The sequence below is a fragment of the Syngnathus acus genome, chromosome 14 (genome assembly GCF_901709675.1).
Source record: "Syngnathus acus chromosome 14, fSynAcu1.2, whole genome shotgun sequence".
Classification (NCBI taxonomy): domain Eukaryota; kingdom Metazoa; phylum Chordata; class Actinopteri; order Syngnathiformes; family Syngnathidae; genus Syngnathus; species Syngnathus acus.
This window is the reverse complement of record NC_051099.1, coordinates 4,149,757-4,173,471: the sequence shown is the minus strand read 5'-3', so window position 1 is coordinate 4,173,471 and position 23,715 is coordinate 4,149,757. Positions and strand designations below refer to the sequence as shown.

The window sequence follows — 23,715 nt, the reverse complement described above, 5'->3', positions numbered from 1 at the left end:
CCATCCCCGAGTCTAGACACACCCTCAGTTCCGTAATCAGACTGTTGACATCGATAACCCGTCTCACCGATCCCATATTTCCCAATTGATTCATTAAGAGAATATTAAAACCTCCTGCAGTGTTTTCACTCGGACAATCATTGGCAGCGAAGTGTTGTTATTGTACGTCCTTATTAAGACCTTCCAAACAGCAGCGTGTTATTATGACTGTTTTTGGTATGGTCCTCCAGGATGATTATGCAACTAATATACATTGGTGATGAATGTGTCCACATGTGACTGGAAAACTTTTTCAATGCTAAGCGACGCCTAAAAGAGACTAATGAATTTAACAGCCAAGTGGCGCAACACCGTTTTGAGATCAACGACCGGGCGTCGTGGTCTTCCCATGGCTCCGGCTACAACACAAACACCGCCGAGATGACCTTGGGAACAATATTCGTGTCATCGGAAAGCGCAGTTCATGTACCGTGTGTGTATGTTTCATCTTGTTTCTTTTTTTTTTATTTTACGCCATTGCAAAAGCATGCATCCCATTCATTTGGAGGGAGCATTAACTTCAAGGCTGTAATCTAATGACAATATTTGCATTTATACATTTAACTCAAATAGACTTATCTGTTATCGCACCATCTGTGTGTCTCTCACTGTGCATTTGTGGTTTGTGTTTCCCTCGTGACGGTGTGGAAAGTACGGACCCCTTGGCTGCACTCACGCGGGAGTATGGGGGATCTAAGAGGAACGCTCTACTGAAGTGGTGCCAGAAGAAAACACAAGGCTATCCGGTAGGGATCACAGGCTAAAGATCTTTCTCACGTCCGAGTTGAGCCCAGTCGGGGTCGGATCGTGCTTTTTGCCGCATTGCTGTTAATTACGTTTGTTTGCAGTTCTTCCCCCGATGGATTGAAGTTTGTTTGTCCGATTTATTGTATTAATTTGTTCCACACATCTAAAACCTGGCAGTAGCCAAAGTCTAAGTCTGTCTATCTATATACATCTAATTTAATATTTTTCTTTTTTATTTAAATATAATATAATAAAAAATATCCATATATATACATATAATTTAATATTATTTTTCCTTTTTTAATATAATATAATAAAAATATACATATAATTTGATATTATTTTCCTTTTTTTTTTATATAATTTTTTATGTCTTCGAGTTGTGCAAAGCAGACACTTCAAAGGTGTCAAATGTTACAAACGTGCGATCCGTATTTTACAAACACATTTTTCCTTTTCTACCAAAAATGTGATGTGTGCATTTCAATGTGACCCTCCATGAGCCAAAATCTACAATACAATCATGACAAGACCGGTGATAACTACCAACTACAAATCCAGCCTGCCAGGGAATAAATATTATTAATAGGCCATATTTGCCCCCTCTAAAGTTTAATAGTCACACTGTGTGTGTGTGCTTGTTGATAAAACACAGAATCCTGTGTGATGACAACATGTTGCCTAATAAGGTTGACCAGCAAGCACATGCCTGATAAGATGCTGGACCATTAGACGGACATTCACGCAAACGTGCGCCATGAAACATGAGACAGCTCATAACGTGGAATTTAATTTGATTTTGGGATAGAGGCAAATAAATTCAATCAGTTTAAAGCAGCTGTCTCGGAAGGCAGCGTTGAGGCTTTATGTTCACAGCAAATTCAAGTTTATAAAACAAGTTTAAACGGGATTAAAAGATTTAGTGAAGTCGCAGCTGTTCTGATGTCCTCGCACGGCCTCATTCTTTAAATTCTCTTGTTCGAGACGTTTTTTTTCTTAAGTATGAAGCATAATCTAAGAAGATCGGATTTTATCTGTTGTAGTCTATCGCTAACCTCTTCCCTCCAGAGGCGCTTGTTGTTGATTCAGATGATGCTTGCCATCCGCCATCTTGTAGTTAGATTCTATCCCTGATAACCAGCCAGTTAAGAAACTCGACTTTCACACCAATTGTAACAGTCTTATACTTGGAGGACATTATATGAATTCCTTGTTTACCTAATCTAACCAGGATTGGGGAAATTGAAGGAAAATTGAAAGGGAGCAAAAATGTTGTTTAGGTCAAGTTCAGAGTCTCAGATACTCCATCTGTTTGCCCCAAGCAAGGATGTCCATGCTCATGTTTATACAATAAACGTTTTACAAAAAAAAAAAAATTCTTGGTGAACTGCAAAATAGCAAAGATGACAGGTTGAAGTTACCTGGATACGAGTGACTGCTGTCACCTTTTGAGCAGAGGTAAAAGGTCAGCGTCTGATGTCACTTCAGGTCCGATACATCTCGCGAAAGGTTAGGTTGTTACAGTCGAGTCACCAATTATAGTCAGTCTACTCACAAAGTGACACTGTAAAAAAAAAAAAGACAAGCAGAGGTACAATTCGTGTTGCTTTGTCACGGCCATTTTGGACGCTGATAAGGTCAGTGCAGTTATCGTTCACAGAAACTCTTCCTGGCTCCAAACTTCAATGAACTAGTATTTAGATGCAGATCAATAACAAAATATTTATTCTTAATTTATGGAAAGGTCCAGTTAAGTTCCAGATATCCAGATCGATTTATCGATTGTGTTTAAAAAAAAAAAATACATGGGAAGAAGGACCATGAAAAAGGCTTATTTAATTGTAATCGCAATATGAAGGGGGCGGGGTCGAAGTATAGTGTGTGCATCTGGCTACCTAACAAGAGGTCAGTCAAGTTTTCCATCAGGCACAAGCCTAATTATAAAATGTAACAGGAAGCGCGAGCTATTGTGAGCAGGTAGTTGTTCAGGTACAAAGCAAATCGGTGTGATTATATCTGTATACAAATCTGGATGTCACACATACCTGAATCAATAATGGAGCAGGACACATACTAAGTGTGTGTGTGTGTGTGTGTGTTGTGTCATCATCACAAGAGCACAGTGGAGCTTGTGAACTGATTGTGTCCTATCATCTTACATGGGGCTGTGCAAACACACATGCTTATTTACCGCAAGTGTTTGAGAGTGAAGAAAAAAAAAAAACATGGTGAAAGGAGAGACAATAAGCCTACGTGCTTTAAATCATGTATTGTGGGTTGAGCCTCAGGTGAATTTATGCCTGTGTGTGTGTGTGTGTGTGTGTGTGTGTGTGTGTGTGTGTGTGTGTGTGTGTGTGTGTGTGTGTGTGTGTGTGTGTGCTCATGCATGCGCGTGCACTGATCGATGAGTGAGGACCTTTTAAAAAGGTTCGGATTGACTCGACCCTAAGGGAGACAAGAACATTGAGGGGGGGGGGGGGGGGGGGCACTCGTGGGAAATTACAGTCCAAAAGAGGTTGTTGGCACCTTGGGAATAAAGTTAACTCGAATTAATTATTATTAAAAAAAAAAAAAAATTTAATTATCAATTCCAGCAACGCCACAAGCAAATCAATTCAACTAGATGACATCATCTTTTTTGTGCTCTGAGATTTTTCAGTGATATTTTCCTTGCCCCTTCCCCCCAGGGCCTCCCCAAGGAAAAAAATCCTAGCTCTGCCCCTGGTCTACAAGACATTGTTACTAAATGTGATGTTTGTGGTTTGCTTACTGGAATACATATTTGTCTCCTGTATATTTACCAGCCACTTTGATGTCCTATTTTAGACTGCAGACGCTTATAAAATGTTTTCTCATTAACCGTAGAAGCCAAACAAAAATAAAAGCCCTATTTGTTTAAGATGGGAACAATGAGCAAAGGCTCGAAGCGTTGGGCTCAGCTGGGTCTGTCAGAGCAACAGCTCATCCGGCCCTGTCTGGGAAACACGTTTTCTCTCTCACAAACACACACATAGAAAGACAGGAACGGACCCCCATGAGTGGAAGGAATGGAGGTCAGACACTGAATGAGAAAACAAAGTGTAAATTCTGCTCATTTGTTATACCAATTATATTCCCTCAAGAGGGGGGGGGGGGGGTCAAAGGTCATGTACAAAAGCACCTTAACAGAAGTCAGGAAGCAGGTTCTTATCTAGCCAACAACTAAGTGACGTTTTCCATTCCGACCCTGACCCTTTGCTTCCGAAGTCCTGCTCCTGCCGCTCCAGGAATGCATGAACAGCCGTTTGGGTCCTTGGTGTAAACCCGCCCAAAATAATTTTGCATCACCGTTAAATAAAAGCTAATGACCAGCAGTCCGTCGGAGTTCAACAAGAGTATCGTCAACACCTCTTGATGTGCTGACTCCGTATTGAAACTACTCCAAGCTTCTGTCAAATAAGCCCATTAAAACAATAGCAGGAAATGCTGTGCTGCGTGATTCAAGGAAAATTGGGTTATTTGATGAGCGGATAAATGGCCATAAAAAAAAAAAGAGCTTGCTGTGGGGCTCCCCAGGATGGGCGTGGTTTTGGCAGACTGCCGCTTAGAGGAGCTCCTTTGAATGGATCGTAAAAAGAAAATCCAGGTCTACTAAAATGTGATCAGGTGATACAACTCTCACACGTGCTGGAAGGGAGTCAAATTTTGTGACCTTCACGCAAGCTTCCATTTCTTGTACATGTCTGTCTTCTTTTTGTCAATTTATTTTTTTCTCCCTGGTCGCTGTTGTGCTCATGGTGGTGAGGTAAAGTGATTGCCTGACAGGAAATATACCGAGCTCATCAGTCACACAAAGCTCTCAGGCTGATGTCTCCCCTGCTTTCATCCATTTTGCAACCTTCTCAAGTCATGCAGTTATCGTCTTTTCTATTGTACAAAAATCAAGTTCTGTTCTTCATCATATCCAAATCTTCCCTCTCTCTCCTGAGCCTGCCCCCAAAAAAAAAAAAAAAGCCATGGCTCTGCCTTTTGTGCCAAGCTAGACACTTCCTGTCGCTTGATGCTGTGTTTGCTTTTGTGAGCCGCCCTTGCTGTTTTAGCATGCATGCCTCACTCTCGCCGAAACCCGGCAACCGCTGGCCTCTATTAGCCCCGCCCACCCCAAACCATCATTTCAGACCTGATGCACATACACGTGCGGCCCTCTCCTTATTTGTTTGTCATGATCTATCTTTGTCTCGGAGTGTCTGCATTCTGACTAACATTTAATCACTGAGCGCGTGCGTATTATGTGTCACACACACACACACACACGGCTACTTATAATGCAACAGGAAGGGAATGAGGGCTGACATGACTGCACACACCTGCCCCTTAGACTTGGACGCTGTGACTGATGGATGGTTTAAGGGCACAGCAACCCACGCTCACTTAATTTGACTTTGAATAATATTGCACATTGATATGAAATGTGTGTTCTGTTCTTGTTAGCTATTGATAATTAAATGTGATTCCTGGATTGATTTCTTCAATTCAATTCGAATGATCTAAATCCATCATGACATCCTATCACCAAAGATCCTGAAGTCATCTAGTGTCTAAAATGGGTAAGTCATGCTATTTGTTAATTAGCGCAGATGCTTCCAGCACTATAAGGCTAACTGGGATATTGGAAAGAAATTCGAACTTTACGGTGAAGCTCAGGTTTTGTGGGCCGAAAGTTAAGATTTTGTTTTTTGCATTAGTTTCCCCAGGACCTGGGGAGCTATGTAGTTTTGGTGTCCAATCAGGTAAGCTAATTGCATTGGCCTGCAGTCACTGCTTTGGATCAATCCTCTGATTAGATATTTGGAATGAAAAATCAGCTGGACTCTGCTCCTTGAGGCACAGATTGATGACCGGGCGGTTTGAAGCGTCAGTAAACAAACGTCTGATCCGTCACTTGTGGTGGCGCTGGAAGGCTGATTCAAAGCTGTACACAAAACTCGACCTAGTTATTGAATAGGGCAGATGGTAAGACACACAAATACAAAAATGAAAATAAGGAATATGGGGTCGATGCTAATAACGCTTAAACTGCTGCTTCTGATGTCACTCATTAGGCCACGCCCCTGAATGGATTACAGTCTAGTTATGATTTTCTGTTTAATTACACTTTATAAAACCAGTTTTTTTTTACAGCAATGATACAACGCGTGGTATGCAGGCACCCTCTAGTGGTATGCCAAAGAATCACTAAATTAAATGTTCAAACTGCGCATAAAATTACAATCAATTTTATTTATACGATTATTGCGCCATTAGAAGACTCTCCTGACATATTAAGACAAGAATTGAAACCAACATGCGCTGGCTAGCACTGGGCTATGGAGGTAAGGGAAAATTCACACAAAGGAAGAACCCCCCCCACGACACACACAATAAACTATTGTTCCACAACTGGATTTTACAGGTTTCCTACGTTTTTGACAACGAATATGACTTTAGTGTACTCAGAGAAATTAGAAAGCGGAACTGAAGCAAACAACAGCTTGGAGCCAGGCTGTCCCCTCATAATAATAATAAGCTGTTGTCCTTTCAAAGCGATGCTCTGCGACTTGCAACATCCCCATTCAAACTGGACGTGCAGAAGACTCTGTTAACAAGAACCACCCCTCCAGGACAAAAAAAAAAAAAAAAAAAACGGGCTGTGAAAGACCTGCTTAAAAAAAATATTTAAATGTGACCTTCCTTAATCATGACTGTATGTACCACGCTTCTGACCTTTTCACCTGAGTGAACATGCTCCCATTTGTGCTCCTCACAGAGGGGAGATTAACAAAAGGGATCCAAGAAGATCCTGATAACATCTTGAAAAGGCATTAATATCCCACCAAAACCTCTTATTCTAACCTCCGTCTTTTGTTTGTGGACAGAATATTGACGTGACCAACTTCAGCAGCAGTTGGAGTGATGGTTTGGCTTTTTGCGCCCTTCTGCACACATATTTGCCCGCCCACATCCCCTACCAGGAACTCATCAGTCAAGATAAGGTACAAGACTTCGGGAAAACACAGAAACATGCTCGATTTGACTTTATAAATTTGTATATTTACAATACAGCATATTGCGCAACATTGTTTTGACTTAGATCCATCACGAGCCCCTACACTCATAAGCGAACAAATCAGTTATGTATACACTTAATGTCACAAGGGTTGCTTGTGGCTCTTTCTGATTTTTTTTTTCCATAAATTAATAAAATAAACCCTGAGGGTATCTACTGTACAATCTCTTCTAAACCACAATCAGGCATTCAGCATTCATATCTAAGGAACGTTTGTTTTTGTTCCCACTGTTAAACTAGGCTACATACTTTCTTGATAAAGTTAGCTCCAGTTTTTTTTTTTTTTTCTTCAAAGCGTGGAGGGATCCAAAGATTGTTGCTAGTCACACGGTCGGAGCAGCATACCGTGGCTTGCCGCGTTAAAACCAAAAAGTCAAACGCCGGTACTTTTTCATCCTAAGTGACGAATGAGTCGGGCGCGTTACATTAAGTTGATGACAGAGACACGGCGCTGCCACCGTGCTGAATAATTCAATAGACGGGAGTTGACTTTAATAACTCTTGCTGAGTGACTTCACCCTCGGGGCCCAAACAGCCAAGCAGCTCTTTCCAGTGTAATCTGTCCTTCCACTAATCCCATTACGGCCCCTCTCGCCCTTTATCATCAGATGTTTTTACCCAAGATTGTAATCGATGGCCTGGAGTTTTAGGCAGGAAACAGGGAAAGGTGCTCTTTTCCAGCCATGACTAGATCCGAATTGATTTAATAATATTGATAGTGGAGTACTTTATCATCCAAAACGGTGCGGGCAGTTTGAAGGCAAACATGATGAGTTCAGGTGCTCGCTCGCTTCAGTTTATGGCATAATTGGGGAGAGAGTGCAGGACACTTGCAAAATGCTACTTGAGATTACAACATGGGACAAAAATGACATTGCTTGCTACAGATAGGAGGACGTTATTGCTTTTTAAAGAAAATCCGGTTTGCAATTTTTATACTGTCTCGTTTAGCCCCGATGTGAACTTTTCAACTGAGATAAAAAAAATATATCTATTAAAGAATCGACTAAAAATGTATCCAGTTTTGTGTGTGCATTTTTGCAAGACAATGTGACAGTGTGATTAATTTTACCTTCAGATCCGGAATCTGACGCTGGCTTTTCAGGCCGCCGAGAGTATTGGCATCAAAACTTCCCTGGTGAGTAGAAATGGCACAATAGGTTTATTTAATAGGTTTAAAAAATATCGATATTTAATAGGTTTCACCTAAGAACAGTCAGATGGACTATATCTGATAGAAAAACAAATCATTTTTGACCTTTTTGTTTTTAAGAGTCAAAATATATCCCTACTCAGTAGTAGTATATAAAATAATTTTCCCAAGAGAGTTTAAACATTAACTGGACTTCTCTTGCTATGTCATCCTCCTCCTGATATCTTCCAAAACAACCTTGAATTCTTCCACCAAACAGTTTAGTCTGAGTTCCTTCAAACCGTCCCAATCTGTTTTATCGGGACTACGGGAGTCGGCCCTTTGCGTCTCTTTGATAGCAGAAAAATGCCTGAAATGTAAATCTTTGCATTCATGTTGAATGTTTATTTAGCTACTTTCAAAGCTAGGTTCATAGGAAGTGCGCATGTTGGAGACGGACGGGTTTTGTGTTTTAAACACAGTACATAAATCAGTGCAACAGCTCATTTATTTTGTATCTGCAAAAAGCCAGAAAGACCCCCACGAGGACTGCGTAATGTGAAAGAATGTTCCATCCTGACCACAGTAAAAAAAAAAAAATGCATCTAGCTACAAAGATTGGAAATGTTCATCTTTTCACTTTAAAAGGGAACACGGGAGGCTGCGATTCAATTTAAACTGCATTTCAAATCAATTTTTTCTTATAGGAAATGTTCCAGACGATCATACCAATTTTATGAAATCTATCAACTGTTATTAAATCATATTTTTTACTTGTATAAAAAAAATAATACAACTTTATTTAAATATTTCACTTTGGATCTATTTGTACCGTCATGACACTTCATTTATTTGCTCTGGGCAGAACATCGAGGAGCTGATGCAGACAGACAGGCCCGACTGGCAGAGCGTCATGCAGTACGTCTCTCAGATCTACAAGTACTTTGAGACCTGATCGGCATTTGCACGATATTCACCTTACTGGCAAATTTCGACTCCTGCCTGGTGCTGGACACTCGAGCCCATGTGTTTAAAAAGTGTACATGATTAAATGTTGTTGTTTTTTTTTTTTTCTACATCAGCTTTGCATAGCTAACCTATTGTGAGCAATAAAAATAAAAAAACACTGTGGCAGAATTTAATATTTAAAATGTGTTAATTCCAAAACATTATTTATGTACGTGCATCTTGAGGTGTAATTGTGGACCAACATTTTCTATTTTAAGCTGTTGCATTAATAAAGGAATGTCAATTTTGATGCATTTATTTAAAGCAGGCTGTCTCGAGGGTAAAGAGGGCTGAAATTGGTTCAGCTGATTGTCCCAGAAATCAGATATTTTAATGATTGACGGCTTTTTTTTTTTAATCAACAAGTCGTTAGGAAAGTGCACTTTAGCCCACTGTTGCTCATTTGCACGAGGAGATCGTCACGTTTTAACATAATGGAAGCAGAAACGTGTCGTGCGCGTGTGTTTGGATTCGCTTCTATTCCGTGCGTAATTACGCACGGCTCACTGGTGGCCGTGCATTTCGGGATTCCTCTCATCGTGATTGCGTTTACACTTAAGAAGATCGTGTGCGTGTCGCGTGGGTGAGAGCGAGAGAGGGGCGTGGCTTGTATGAAAATGTCAGCATGAGCCGTCCTGCTCCTCCTCGACTTGAAAAGTGCTGTCAGGGAGGAAAGTTGCGCCACACTAGTGGAAAGTCCTCAGTGGCGTGGACGCGACCACAGACGATGCAAAGCTTTGCAAAGGTAAGAAAAGCAAAAAACGATTGCATTAAAGTCGCAGCTGCAGCTTCTGCTGTTTATGCTGCTTTTTTTTTGCTTCTTTCCAGATGGCCACTTTAGCAGCTTGTGGACTATTCCTGGACTCCAAACTAAAGACTTGCGCCCTGCCTGTAGACTTGTAGGGAGCTCCTCGTCTCAGAAGAATGAATGACGAAGGAATGAAGACGCTTTACATTATCATTGAAGTGGTCATTGCTCTGTTCTCCATCTCCGGCAACGTTTTGGTTTGCTGGGCTGTGGCCATTAATACCACACTAAAGAACGCCACCAACTATTTTTTGGTGTCTTTGGCCGTGGCGGACATCCTGGTGGGCTGCCTGGCAATTCCTTTCGCTATCACTATCAGCATCGGCATCCGACTGGACTTTTATGGCTGTCTCTTCATGGCCTGTTTCGTTCTGGTTCTCACCCAGAGCTCCATCTTCAGTCTACTCGCCATCGCTATTGACAGATACCTGGCTGTTAAAATCCCTCTCAGGTGAGCATACGTCATATTGAGGAGGGGAGGGGGCGGTGCTCCATTCTTGTTGCTGCTATTTTATGCAATATAGTATTAATAATATAGAAAACTAATAAGATCAGCATTAACGAGGAATTAAATGTTGGTATGTGTTAAGTAATCTACCATATTGTGTAAATGAATATTTGAGCATTAATTGCGTTTGACCTAGTTTCACAACTTTATCCATAAAGTTAGGAATTTATTCTTCGATCCTGGGTGATGGAGGCTGCGTCCAACCTGACTTTGAGTGGGAAGCAAACAACTTTTTGTTGTGCTAACTAATAATCTTGCAATAAATGTTAGTAATATAAATGGTAAAATTGTTAGGCCCCTAAATAAAAATTGTGTTTCGGTACAAAATGTAGTTATGTGAGGTTTCCAATTATACACATGCGTCTTTACTGCCTGCTACTAATATAAAATCAATGGACTGGCAAACACGACTATCTGCATCTTAAAGATGGAATTGTATTTGTGCAAGGCTTGGCTGCCTTTTTGCGTTGAACCTCATTTTCTGTTACTTCTCCAAATAATGAAAGTGTGAAATACATATGTGTGCACATTGTATGCAATATGCTATTACAAGAAGTTGCTTGAATTGAGCAAACATTTAAAAAAAAAAAAATTTTTTAAAAAACACGCTGGTCTGCTACTAAGATGAATTTGCAGAAAATAGCTCTGAAGCTGTTTATGTACATTTTTGCCCCTTCTTTTAAAGAAAAGATGGGTGTGGTCAGTGATCATTAACCAATTATTTGAGCAAAAAGATTATTGCACCAATTTGCTGCGCCCTCACCTATAAATGTCAATGTCAACATCGTTAGCTAAATAGCATCAAATAAAGCCCTGAACTTAGCTAGACATTCTACAAGTGAATAAATAAAATGTAAATAAATTAAAAAAAAATTAAAAACTGCCCACCAACCAAAATGAAACATTGAAGGTCTCCAGTCATGTGATTATTCACAGATATGTTGAGTTATGTTGCATTCAGCTGCGCTCACTTGAGTACAAATCAAACTAAAGACTGTTGACATAATCACAAATTTGCATACATGAACTCATCAATGAACAAAGGAGATCCGTTGCTGTTGTTTTTCTGCTTGTTTTAAAGCAACGCAAGTTCACTGTGCCCTCCCGTGGGGCTTTTTGAGATGCGCTGTCATTTCCATTAACGTCAAGCATTGGCAAGAAAGGACATTTTCATGCGTCAGGAGGAAAGTCAAATAGCGCCAACTTCGCGGCTCAGCAAATGTGTCCATGTGGCCTTGGAAATTGAACACAAAACCATTACCACCAAGCTATTTGAGCTTTTGTTTGTTTGAACATCTCAAAGTTACACTATATTAAAAACCAGAGGAATGCATTTCAGTTTTTCCTGAAACTTCTGTTATGATAGTTAGCATTCAAATAAAATTGATGCATGTCAGAAAAAGAACAATTATTCCCATTTGCTATCAGAGCTGCCCTGCAAACAAGTAATTATGTCTTAAAAGTGGCAACAACCTTGGACTCCAAACATTTTTCCCGTAAATGATTGACGGCTCTTCCACTGAGGCTCAAAATCAGGAGACCCAATTAGCCATTAAACAGAATTGAAAACTCAAATGGGACAAACTTACTTTTCAAAACATACTAGATAAAATACTAGAAGGCAAGGAAGCTAATTATTTAAGATCACATAAAAACACAAAACTATTATTCTGATGTATGACCAGCAACAGGTAGACAAGCAAGTTAATTGCATCTTTTTTGGCAACTAATCACAGAGTCCCTATCCAGACAGAAAACTATTCACACTCATGTTTACACAATCACTGGGTGTGGAGTGAAGCCACTCTGCATGCATCAAAGTTAGACAAGCCAACTACTACATCACCAATGACTCACAAGTCCGGGTTGCTAAATTCCGGGAAATTGACCGTTGAAATTTTCCATGGGGAAAAGAGGAATTTGCAATAAAAATTGGCTAGTTGGCTAATTGATTAGAAATGTATATATATGGAAAATATATGATTGCATAATCCTGGCAAATATAATCATTTAACTACATTGATACCTTGACTTTACCTCAATTTCCGTTACCGGAAATTGTCAACCCCACTCACAACAGATACACTTACTCCGTATAATAGACGCGACATGACGTTAGCGGTCTCTAAAAAGGCCTCCCACCCTCGCCACATGCCCACTAATAAGATCAGCCTGGCTCAAATTACCGAATGATACTGTGATGCCTCCGTGTCACACACACAAACAGACGGTGTTTGGTGTATGTGTGAGAGCATTCCGCAACTATTTGGGATCCGGATTTGCTTTGAGATAAAGTGTTTTTACAGATGCTTATAGTGGAAGCAAAAGGGCCAGGCCAGATGTTTTCAGGCTCCTGGGACAGGCAACACACACACACACACTGGACGATTTCCTTGGGGGCCCCTTCTTCCCGTTTTGTATCACGTACGAAAAGACCATGCCGCTGGTCTGTATTGTTATTTTGTCTAAACAACATATTAGACCAGCTGACCTGACATTTTATTTCATTCGTGGGGGGCATAGTATTAGACTTGATGTTGGGTTGGTTTATTTATAGTGCATATTTAATTTTGTTGGAGACAAATAGTGCAGCAACACAGGTAGACAAACAATAGGAAAAAATACTCAGGGTTATATTATCATTCTCTAAGAGAAATGAGAGATTACTAATTACTGAAATGACAGTGTATAAATAAATGAAATGTCTTAGCTGTGGAAATAGTCCCAAACTGTCAAGTATCATTGTGTAGTTGGCAAACACTGTATGAAACTCTCATGAGGATGTACTCGCCCTCCCTTCCCCTATTCTGAATTCTCACTGAAGTGTGAAGGCTATACAGATGTGTGGTTGCTTTGTCATAAGGAAGCAACCATAAATTTGTCATCAAACAAAATGGTAGACAATGTCTATTGAAGATTTTTGAAATATTCCACAGTTTATGAGGAAAATATGGGATTGTAAATTCTGTAATCCTAATTGTGTCTATCTTGAGCCTGTAGAAGCTCAAGTGAAACAAAATCAAGATTGCAGCGTGTGTGTGTGAGGCCTGGCAGCGCTTCCTGGCCTCAGGGTGTGGACGTACCCTTTATGGTTTAGCCGAGGCAGGCCGCGATAAAAACTGAAAACACAACAAAGATGGATGCCAGCGAAGTGCCGTCATGCCGCAACTAATCCTGCGACTGGCTGGCCACTCCCTTGTGAAGGCGGGGGCGGAGGGTTAGCCGCATACGAGCTTGACCAAGTGAGCAGAAGATAGAGAAGAACAGGTGGCCTGCAAGCTTGGTGCATAATTCATGCCCTTGGGGGCTGCATGCACTCCTGGCTGGTGGAGGTGGGGGGTGTTGCCGGCCACACGGCCGAGCTCACGCCACACTGCTCCCAGAAGTCCCAAATGGGCTCATTTGCAGCTATTAGGAGGCTCAGATGGGCTAATAATTGACAAACACTCAAATCAGGCACTTTATATAAATATCCGGCCCAATATATTTAAAATGACGTGCGACGCTTTACATTCAGCCATAGCTGCTGATAATTTGGGAGCGGATGTCAACGTCATCTTGTGGAGGATTGTTGGCGCTACGTGTGTGTGTGTGTCGTTAAGCACGCGGCAGCCTGACGTCACGTCAGGAAACAGCCTGCGGGATGCTGCCGACCGGGACGTGACCATTAGTCCTTTGAGCTCCTGCTGAGCGCTGCTAATCTACTTTATTAGCCGCTTTTGTTTGGACGTGCGAAGAGCCTTGCTCCTTGGCGACGTGAATAAAAAAAAAAAAAGTGGGACAGATGCAGAATGTAAATCAAGAAAAGTTGAAGTGAGGGTTTAGTCATTAGGCTTACGTAACTCGGGGCTATGACAACACAGAGTGGAAGAATATTTTTGTGGAAATTGTGCACTTTTGCAATATTGCACATCATATATAATAATAGCACAATGACGGCGCAACATCCAGCAATTTTTTTTCCTCTGCGTCTGCATGTTTACATATGGTTTGCCAAGATGTGGTAAAACCAGGAATATTTTTATCTTGCGCTAGGCATGATTTATTTCTGCGTGCGAGTTTAGTGACCTATCCCTGCCCTCTCGGAAACTGCAATGTTGCTGATGGACTGGGTGAGCTTCCTGGAGTCAACCTCTCGGCTTTACGGCGAGGCGCTCGAGCAAATGAATCCATTTTCGAGTGATTATCCGCTTTAATTACAGGTAAGCTGGAGCTTAGCCCACCTGACTTGACCGTCTTATAGGGAGCGTTCACCTTCACCCTCTTACTAGTGGACAATTTGAACCCATGTTTTTAGAATGTGAGAGGAAGCCGGGGAAACTCAAACACGGGTAGAACATGCAAATGCCACACAAGGAGGCCAGAGCTGACATTTGAAACCCGAGTCTCAGAACTATGAGGCGAACATGTGAACCACTCAACCACCTGCCCACATCACGCACGTTTCAGTCGTATTGGTTAAGACGTTTTAAACTTACATTCCTGAAAATAAAATTTAAAATCAATTTTAATTAATACATGAATTTGATTGAATTAATACATTAAATTCCTGAAAATAAATTGTATTTAAAATAAATTGTATTTAATACATGAATTTAATTAAATGAATAAATGACATTAATTTATTGAATAAATTAAATTGTAATTAATACATTAATTTGAAAACAATTCATTTCATAAATTAAATGTCATTAATTTAATCATTTAAACAATAATATGAAAGCAAATACAAGAATGAGGAGGAATAAAAGTCAATTATAATTGAAGCGAGAGAATGTACGATTCAGTCCAAATATGTTTTTGTTGCTAAATGCAGGTACAAACAGTTGATGACAGGAAAAAAAGCCAGAGAGATCATCGCTATTTTATGGATCCTGTCCTTCGTCATCGGGCTGGTCCCTTTCTTCGGTTGGAACATCAAACACCGGAGTTGCAGGAATGTCAACGCCAGCACGGCGGACAACACTACGAACGGTCAACCGAAAGGCGGCCATTTACGACCCCGGAGTTGCAAGCTCAGATGTTTCTTTGAGAGCGTGGTGGACATGGAGTACATGGTCTACTTTAACTTCTTTGTCTGCGTTCTGCTGCCGCTCCTCATCATGCTCGGCATCTACATGAAAATCTTCACGGTGGCCAGGATGCAGCTGAGGCAGATTGAGCTCAAATGCGTCTCCAACGGCGACAACCATCATCACAGCCTATTGCAGCGGGAAATCCGCGCCGCCAAATCGCTATCCATCATCGTGGGGCTCTTCGCCATTTGCTGGCTGCCCGTCCATATCCTCAACTGCCTCACGCTCTTCTACAAGGAACTGGTCAAACCCGAAGTAGTCATGTACGTAGCCATCATTCTATCCCACGCTAACTCGGCCGTCAACCCTGTCATCTACGCTTACCGCATCCAGGACTTCAGAAACACCTTCCGTAAGATTCTGGAACGCCACGTGCTGTGTCGCAAAGAAGAGCTCTACGTCAGCTCCAACGGCAGCAGGCGCACCAGAGACCAGATCCACATGACTGTAGATCCTCTCCTATAGACTCGCCACTGTTTCCGCTGAATGATGTTTACACGAGCAGGGTAACACGCCTCGAGGAGGGGGGGGGGTCGAACTTTTATAACGTGAAGGCTTTCTTGTCGTTGAGGTAACACTAACTGGATGTATCAGACTGGGTTAGGGTCCCAAAACGTTCTAAAAATGATATTGTTCAAAGTAAGCCCTGATACAACTGCAACAGTCCTGTTTTTTTATTTTATGCTGCCAAAAGGTAGTTCAAGTGTTTATTTATTACAGTAATGGAATCTTTGTGAATGTGAACATTAAAGGTTTTGGTGGATCTGGACTTGTGGACCTCAAAAGGTACAACCGAAGTACTTGGTGGGGTCATTTCTGATCACCTCCCCGGCCCCTCCCACTCAGAAAGTGTTGAACGTAAAATCATTGATTGAATCGTTGTGTCTTCAGTTGCTTCCTTTTGTAGGTCAAAAGGAAATTATTTATGGAATTTGTATTTGTTAAATTGGTATATTTGGGCTGGAAATGACAAAATGAATTGAAGGAGATTTTACTACTATGTCTTCCAATATTCTACCACTTGAGTGATTTCCAGCCAAAAGATCCCCCTACTCAACAATTATAAATCTACTTGAAGGATTTTAGGCATAATAAATCAAACCACACCCAACGGTGAAGCTGTACTACTCTATTCTATTTTTTTTTTTTTAACTGGGTGGTGTCAGCAGCCAACTGTGTTCCAACTCAAAACTATTTTTCATAGATGAGGACTGTTATGATGATGTCTGTTACATGACAAGAACGTTCGCGGTGTTAAAAGTACAAGGCCAAAACAAAGATGGCGCTTGCTTGTTTAATGTCAATTGCTTTGGCTGATGTTCTCGTCTGACTGATCTCAAGGGCTAAATATACAGGAGTGTGTCAACATTCCAATGGAGACATCTATACTGCACTGTCATGTGTTGTCTTAGTTGACTGGCGTGTAATACGTACTGTAAATGTCATGCTATTTGTTTTTGTGACATAACCAAGATCGGAAACGATCCCCGACCTACAGCAACTGTTGCTTTCGTGTCTTTATTCAACTTTTGGGTGCAATCTGTACGTATTTACTGTCAAATATTTTGTGAATAAAAGTTTATATCGTATCATGAAAGTCATTGAGGTATTTTGACAGATTAGAAAAATGTTTTTCAAAGTGGAAAATAAACATGATGTTTCCCAACCAGGAAGCTAAAAATAAAAACAGATGTTTCCCCCGGAACTCTTAGGGACTCTTTAAAGGTGGCCAAAAATATGTCCACTAAAAAAGACGCACACAAAAAAAAAATTATTGGCAGCATAGTGGAAAATTAGTGGGACTCACAGTTACAAGGTCCCACTGAGCAGCGCTGTCATTTGCTCATCCGACACACTTTGAGTGGAGGTCGCACCCACGGCCTCGCACAGGTACGCGGCCAGAATGTGCTTGCACTGCAAAAAAAGACAACGGCACTGTCATTAGTCATGGCCACATCCAAAACCTGAGCAAACCGTGCCATGCTGTCTCGTAATTTCACTGTCGCGCTTTTGTAGAGTAGCTACGCCGAATACCATATGGGTTATCTGAGAGATGCGATCAGAGGTGCAGAGGTGCGAGAGCAAGTGTGAACATGCGGACGGTTTACTGAAATGAGATCAGTCATAGTTCAAGTGCACTGGGCCAATTGTGGCGACATTCTCAAAGCACTTAAATGCGACACAAGAAGCCGCTTAGCACTAATACCGGAGCAGCACACGGCCCAAATATCCCGTTGCACATATTTCAACTTCTGCTTTGCCTCACTTACAACACACGCCCGAGTGACGAGACAATAGTTGGAAGACAGTTTTGTCTTCATTTGAGATCCTTACCAGCAGGCCTTCATCCCTTCGTAACACCGTGTAAGCAAAGGTGGGACATGGGCAGTAGTGGCAGGATGTGAAACAAGTGTACAACCTCCCCGAGTCTCCTTTGACCTGCAAAAAAAAATCATGAGTTTTACTAAAATGGATCCAATGGATTGATGCAACTTTATAGTCAGGAATTCAGTGTATTGGCCATATTTGGATGCTCAGAGATGATTGTAGTGGAGAAACGGATCAAGCAAGGCAGGGAGGGAAAAACACGTTTTATTACATCCCAATGGCCCTCGAACTCCAGGCATGACTGAATATTAAGATTAAAAATAACTCAAAACGGGAGCTTGTAACTTGAAGTGATTATTTTTGAATGAGTATTATTATGCTGAACTCAAAGCGGTCCAAAGACAACACTTGGCTTCACTAAACATAATAGGCGGAGGAATGGTCGTCGAAAGAAACGCCAATTGTGAAGTTCTAAAGTTCAAGGCTTGGTCTATTGAACAATTTGGAATATAAACAAATGTTTCAAGAAAGACACCCTTTTAAAAAAAATGAAAAAGGGAATGTAAAATATTGGTTTAAAGAAAAAAAAAAAGCCATTTATAAATGACATTTTATTTACAATTATTTCATTATTTTAACACTAAACTTGGATACTACAAAAAAGTAAGAATTTGAGAAGGACAAATTTTTTTTCTTCACATATCTAAATATACGCTGGAATTAAGTGTAGTATTTTAAATACTCAGGGAGGAAATGTCTCAACACCAATGAATAAATAATTCTTTGAGTAAAGTCACATGAGCGGAGACAAGTCATGTGCTTGTATATTTTGTCCAGTAAATAAATCAATCAGATATTCCCAGAGGAGAAAAAAAATAATAAAAAATCAAGGTTCTTGGGTGATGGGTCAGCTATCGACTAAGGTTACACCGGCTGACGTCATCATCCGCCAAGTTATTTGGCGGCGATGAGGAAATGATGAATAATCAAACATGATGTCTAATGACCACCTGCCTTCTTCTCTCCCACTCAAGTGTCTGCTGCAGACCGTAATTCAAGTCACCAAGAATGTCTCATTTCCTAAAACCCCAAGTGGGTACTAAATTATATGCTCATTGCATGTGCCGTTAGTTTGTCTCGATCACATTGGCAAGCGCCACCAAATTTGCACCCGTTTTTTTACCCCCTTGCAAAACTATTAGTAAATCAAGCCCAAGAACAGCTTGACATGATGATGAACACCTCCAGCAGGCTCCATTATTCTCCGCTTGGTCTATAAATTACCTCGACCGGTGACCTACAGAGTCACACGCACCTCGTTTATCCGACGTGACACTGCGTTGTAAATTAGACAAACGAAACAATGACCCAGACTTAGAAGACCTGACTTGAGCAGTGTGCTCGGCAGGATGCAGCAAGAAGCAGTAAAACGAAAACCAAGCCAGGAAATGCTGGAAAAAGATCAGCAGTAGTTAAAAACCACCTCACACGTTGGGTTTTGTGTGTTGACCTCCGGCGTCGCATCACGTGGCTTTGCCGGGGCCTCACGGAGCAAAGCTTGGCAGCTTAGGCCTTCGACTGGCAGAAGGCCAAGCTTCCTTGGGAACACACGACATCAAGTGCGGCCATTCAATCGCCGCGGAGAGAGCGGTGAGAGTTAAAGCCTGGCTAAAGCTTCAGCTTTGTCCTGGCCTGAAGAACTGGATCTCGTGGGAACACTTGTTGGGAAGGCACGATTGGCCTTACGGGATGTTGGACGTCGCTCTGTCCACAAGAACCGCAACGCAAACAGGGCTTCAAGGAAATTTCAAGCGCTTGGGGAGTCACTACGATTCACACAGACCTTGCGCTGCTCTTTTACATCACGAGACTCTTAAATATGGGCCACCTACTGGAAGTGTAGTTCTAAAAACACTCAAAAGGAGAAAACCTGTGGTTCGGATCTGTGGGAGTTGGATTTCTATTGCATACAGTACAACAAAAACTTTGCCAAGACTCAACAATGGTTTGACCTCAAAGCAACAAAACTATGAAAGTGTACAATACAATGCATTTCTGAATTTAGCAGCACTTTTATTTTAGAGTTCTTTTTAATTTAGGAACCTGAAGGCGTTTACAGGAAATGTGGGTCACAGTGACCACAACCACAGGCACGAGTAACTCTTCTCCATCATTGCACACTATGACAAGCACATTTTTTCACTGCCTAGAATTTGGGTTTGCCTAAAAAATAAGTAAAAGTAAAATCTATTTTATCATTATTTTTTTTTTTTATTATTATTTTTATTTGTATTATTACCTGTCATATTGCCTTCTAATATTCTGCGGTGCAACATTCCTTTTGAGAAGGTCACAGAATATTTGGAGGAGACAAGGTAAAGAAATCTCAAGAGTAAAATATCACATGTCTTATTCAATGCTGCTGAGGAAAGAAGAGTGTGCATTACCGCGATAACAGGCAAAAAGTACTCATTGATGTGTTAACAGGAAATGACCAACATAATGAAAATGAAGTGAATCAACTTCTTTTTCAACATTTGATACAGTGCCAAGAGAGCACACACCACACTTCTTCAGAGTTATATCCAACTAAGAGGTCACTAAAAGTCTAAACAAAGATTTTTTTAATTTTTAAAAAAATTCAAAAAATAAATACAAATAAGGACATACAAATAAATAATGGAGGCAACAGCAGTTGGTCTGAGCAGGACCACAACAACAATATCCTTTTTTCTGCAAATCATATATACACACACTGTAATTAAACATAATTCTAATGATTACTATGAGAAAATCCAGCAATGCCAAATAACATTCAGCTCCAGATGAGAAAGCCTTGATGTGAAAACGCAAATAGGCCAACAAAACTCAGTGAAACTGAGTCAAAAGCAACATGTCTGTATTTAGCAGAACTGTAATTCAAAGTTCCCCCCATTTGCTCAAAAAACCTGAAGAAGTTGACAGGAAATCACGGTGGTTCCCCCCTTTTTATCATAACAAATGATCTAAAGAGTTTTTTTTTCCTATTTCACAGCTAGTCTGTTAAAAAAAAAAAAAAAGGAACCATGGATGCAAGCAGGTGACGTACCTGGAAGGCCTTACGTCCACTGGGTGATGACAGACAGGTGACTGAGCGTTGGTCAACCAGATCCAAAGCTCGGATTGCACAGGGCCCAAAAACACAATTCAACCTGAGAAACAATCAACAGGGGGGCAATCAATAACATTAACCATTATTTTCCCCCCCACTTTTTTCTAAACATATAGGAAATGCATGTCATTGGAATAATTCCACTGCTGACGGCATGTGCTATAAAAAATGATGGTTGAATTAATCAGTCTGCAACTGTTGACACTCTAAAATGTTGTCTGGTCTAAATAAGGCTATTTTCTTCAAGAAATGACTTTAGTGCCAATTTTGGGAAGACTTACTCAGGAGGGGGGGAAAAAAAACTTTGTAGTCTGGATATGGTTCACTTCAAACCACTATGATGGGAATTTCTTGATATTTGCATCAGCATGATTATTTGTCACTCTCATCACGAGATTTGGTTTCTCAATACTTTTCAGAAGAGAGAAGTCACAGGTGGATGACTAACATGAACATTTAAAATAAAAACAACCAAAAACAATAAACATTTTCTTTAGCACTTGCCATTATCTAGGTCAGACTTTGATAAATAGGCAGGGGACACCCTGCACTAATCAAAAGCCATAATTAATAGGAGGGGCACTTACGCAGTTAGCAAGTCATCAGGAACTGCAAAAAGAAAAAGACAAAAATAATCACATCACTGCTTCTCACAATTATCATCCTTAGCTGATATTCTCCAGCGACATTTCTATTTCTCTGTTCCTCTGAGACACCAATCCTCAAGTGTTCCTGAAATGATCGGGATTGTTTTCATGCTTGTCCAAAATTAGGTGTTTTAACAGGTAGGCGTGGAAAACAGGTGAGGATACGACCCAGGTGAGATACCCGTGTTGCTCTATAACACAACATAGGACGTAAGCACCTGGTGTAATCGTTGGCACCTTTATACAGTCTATAATTGCATTCAAAATAATTAAGGCATTATCATGGTGGATATAATTGACGTTTAATGAAGAGAATATGAAACAGCAGCGCCCCCTACAGTTTTACACATGAAAAACCACATTGTAAAACCTAAAAATGAGTGAACTTGGTAGTATTCACTTGTATGACATTAAAAGAAATATTGTCAAAAGGGAAAGTTTATTTTTATTCCAAACGTCATTTGGGATGAAGTACGTCAAACGAAGTTTAATAAAGCGGGAGCCAACCAGTTCGTCCGCCATTCTATCGGTGAAAGCTTTGTCAATTTTTAAAAAGGTAAATTAAGGTCGTGCTATCTAAATGTATCTGTCAACTTACTTTGAGAAGTTTCCTGGTATGTTTTACGGATATTTTGTAAAAGCTGTTCTGCCACTGCAGGTAGAATGGCGGGCATTTTTCCGCCAGAACTGTTTACGGAAGTCATTTCAAGTCATCCAGCCAATCCAGTACGTCCTCCTATCAAACACTTCCGCTACGGTGATGACGTAACCTGGATTTGTACAAATGTCTATAATTAATAATTTTATGAAAACACTTAACAGTTTCAAAATATATAACAATTAAATGTAAAACACTAAGTCACACGTGACGACGTATTATTACACGCAAAATACTTTATTTTGCGCCGTTCGTAACCTCGAAATATACAACGTCGTATGTCCGTATTACTGATTTAAGGATCCACTGTGATGACAGGATACACTGTCAAACTAAAACTGGACAGAAGAAACTTGAAAACTTAAATCTCAATTAATTTTAAAAGTGCATGAGAAACATTATGTCCTTCTACATCATTGTTTCAAAAATGCTTTAACGGGGAATATTTTCATTATTTTTCTTGCTATAAAATCATGCACAAGAACTTGATTGCAACCTAAGCTGTTTCAATAACTTTGACACTTTTTCAAATAATAATAAATCATATGTACTGTGTTTCTGACGTGTTGATTCTCAATTGCACATGTGAAGATAATTTACCACAGTGGGAAAAAAAATAACCACTTTATTTGATTGGTCTGAACTCCCGTAATAGCCAACTGAAAGACATTGTGCCATACAATCATTGCATTTCAACATCAAAGTGGATACGTTTTCAAGTTTGAATTTAAAAGACAAAAAAAAAAAAAAAAAAAAGTCACACGGGATTTCTAGCTTGAAAAGACACTAATTCTTTTTCGGCTTCAAGTCATCTTTCTTTTCAAATTCAAGTTTGTAAACATTTTCTGCCATTTCCTTTGTAAACAGCAACCATCCCATCTAAACAGGACACAAAACAAAACAAAAATGGGGAACTGTCAGAAAACAACCATCTGAACATATTCTGGGACAAATAATTGAAAAACTTGATGAACGGGATACAAGAACACATTTAGTTTCAAAGATGACAAACAGCCAAGCGACAATTGAAGGTGACACTGCGGTGTTGATAGTTTAATTATATACCTGTTATTTAACATAATGGAAATAGAACTGCCATAGTTTGAAATCTCAATAATAATATGGTAGCATGTAAAACTACAACGTGAAGATCCCAGAATGCTGAAGCAACTAACACACAAAAGGTTTGCGAATGGTGTTGAGCAAAAAAAAAAAAAAAAAAGTGTCGAGTATTACCAATGACTCAAGCAAGTACTACACCTTTTGTTATCAATAGATATTAAGCAAAAAGTGCAAAATGGCACAGACCAAAATGTTTGGTAAAGTGGGTCAAAATTTGGAAAGACATTCTATCGTTTGGATTGTTTCTGTGAAGTATTAAAAAAAGGGACTAGGGAAACAAATACAAATATCAAACACCGAAGAATACCTCTGAGAAAATTAGTTAAAGCTGCCTTTTTTTTTTTTCTCAAGTCACAAGGCATGGCAAAACCATTAAAAAAAAAATGGGGAGGAAACAAAACGGATGA

The 23,715-nt window shown here is 40.2% G+C and overlaps 4 protein-coding genes across 9 annotated transcripts in view; 2 read left to right on the top strand and 2 right to left on the bottom strand.

Annotated features, from left to right (window-relative positions):
• timm22 (translocase of inner mitochondrial membrane 22 homolog (yeast)) overlaps positions 1 to 8,006 on the bottom strand; it is a 30,616-nt gene extending 22,610 nt beyond the window's left edge. The window contains exon 1 of one of the 2 annotated variants that reach the window (XM_037270613.1): positions 7,944 to 8,006. The gene's annotated coding sequence lies outside the window, so the exon portion shown is untranslated. The remainder of the gene's footprint in view (positions 1 to 7,943) is intronic. The other variant, XM_037270615.1, reaches the window with a different exon arrangement.
• specc1 (sperm antigen with calponin homology and coiled-coil domains 1) overlaps positions 1 to 9,055 on the top strand; it is a 29,674-nt gene extending 20,619 nt beyond the window's left edge. For 3 of the 4 annotated variants that reach the window (XM_037270510.1, XM_037270509.1, XM_037270512.1), the window contains 5 exons: positions 336 to 476; positions 692 to 785; positions 6,681 to 6,797; positions 7,950 to 8,009; positions 8,869 to 9,055. In XM_037270510.1, the coding sequence (XP_037126405.1) occupies positions 336 to 476; positions 692 to 785; positions 6,681 to 6,797; positions 7,950 to 8,009; positions 8,869 to 8,958 (502 nt within the window). In that variant the 3' untranslated portion in view covers positions 8,959 to 9,055. The remainder of the gene's footprint in view (positions 1 to 335; positions 477 to 691; positions 786 to 6,680; positions 6,798 to 7,949; positions 8,010 to 8,868) is intronic. The other variant, XM_037270511.1, reaches the window with a different exon arrangement.
• On the bottom strand, positions 7,939 to 22,273 carry zswim7 (zinc finger, SWIM-type containing 7). Of its 2 annotated transcripts, none has more exons than XM_037270623.1 (6): positions 22,127 to 22,269; positions 21,469 to 21,490; positions 20,819 to 20,921; positions 17,737 to 17,841; positions 17,210 to 17,316; positions 7,939 to 8,006 (listed from the first exon to the last, which is right to left on the bottom strand). In XM_037270623.1, the coding sequence occupies exons 1-5, from the start codon at positions 22,230 to 22,232 to the stop codon at positions 17,212 to 17,214; spliced, it is 441 nt and encodes a 146-aa protein (XP_037126518.1). In that variant the 5' UTR covers positions 22,233 to 22,269; the 3' UTR covers positions 7,939 to 8,006; positions 17,210 to 17,211. The 2 variants fall into 2 exon arrangements, with proteins under 2 accessions (XP_037126518.1, XP_037126519.1); XM_037270624.1 differs by lacking the exon at positions 7,939 to 8,006 and adding an exon at positions 11,205 to 11,561 and having other exon boundaries at positions 22,127 to 22,273.
• Positions 9,635 to 16,397, top strand: adora2b (adenosine A2b receptor). The gene is made up of 3 exons (XM_037270596.1): positions 9,635 to 9,756; positions 9,840 to 10,270; positions 15,144 to 16,397. The coding sequence occupies exons 2-3, from the start codon at positions 9,936 to 9,938 to the stop codon at positions 15,865 to 15,867; spliced, it is 1,059 nt and encodes a 352-aa protein (XP_037126491.1). The 5' UTR covers positions 9,635 to 9,756; positions 9,840 to 9,935; the 3' UTR covers positions 15,868 to 16,397.
• Positions 22,274 to 23,715: the final 1,442 nt, after the last annotated feature.

Coding starts and splice junctions, on each gene's coding strand:
- zswim7 (XM_037270624.1), bottom strand. CDS start 22,232: ATGACTTCCGTAAACAGTTCTGGCGGAAAAATGCCCGCCATTCTACCT. Junction 21,491..22,126: donor ATACCAGGAAACTTCTCAAA/GTAAGTTGACAG, acceptor TTCTTTTTGCAG/TTCCTGATGACTTGCTAACT. Junction 17,317..17,736: donor GAAGGGATGAAGGCCTGCTG/GTAAGGATCTCA, acceptor CTTTTTTTGCAG/TGCAAGCACATTCTGGCCGC.
- adora2b (XM_037270596.1), top strand. CDS start 9,936: ATGAATGACGAAGGAATGAAGACGCTTTACATTATCATTGAAGTGGTC. Junction 10,271..15,143: donor GCTGTTAAAATCCCTCTCAG/GTGAGCATACGT, acceptor TGCTAAATGCAG/GTACAAACAGTTGATGACAG.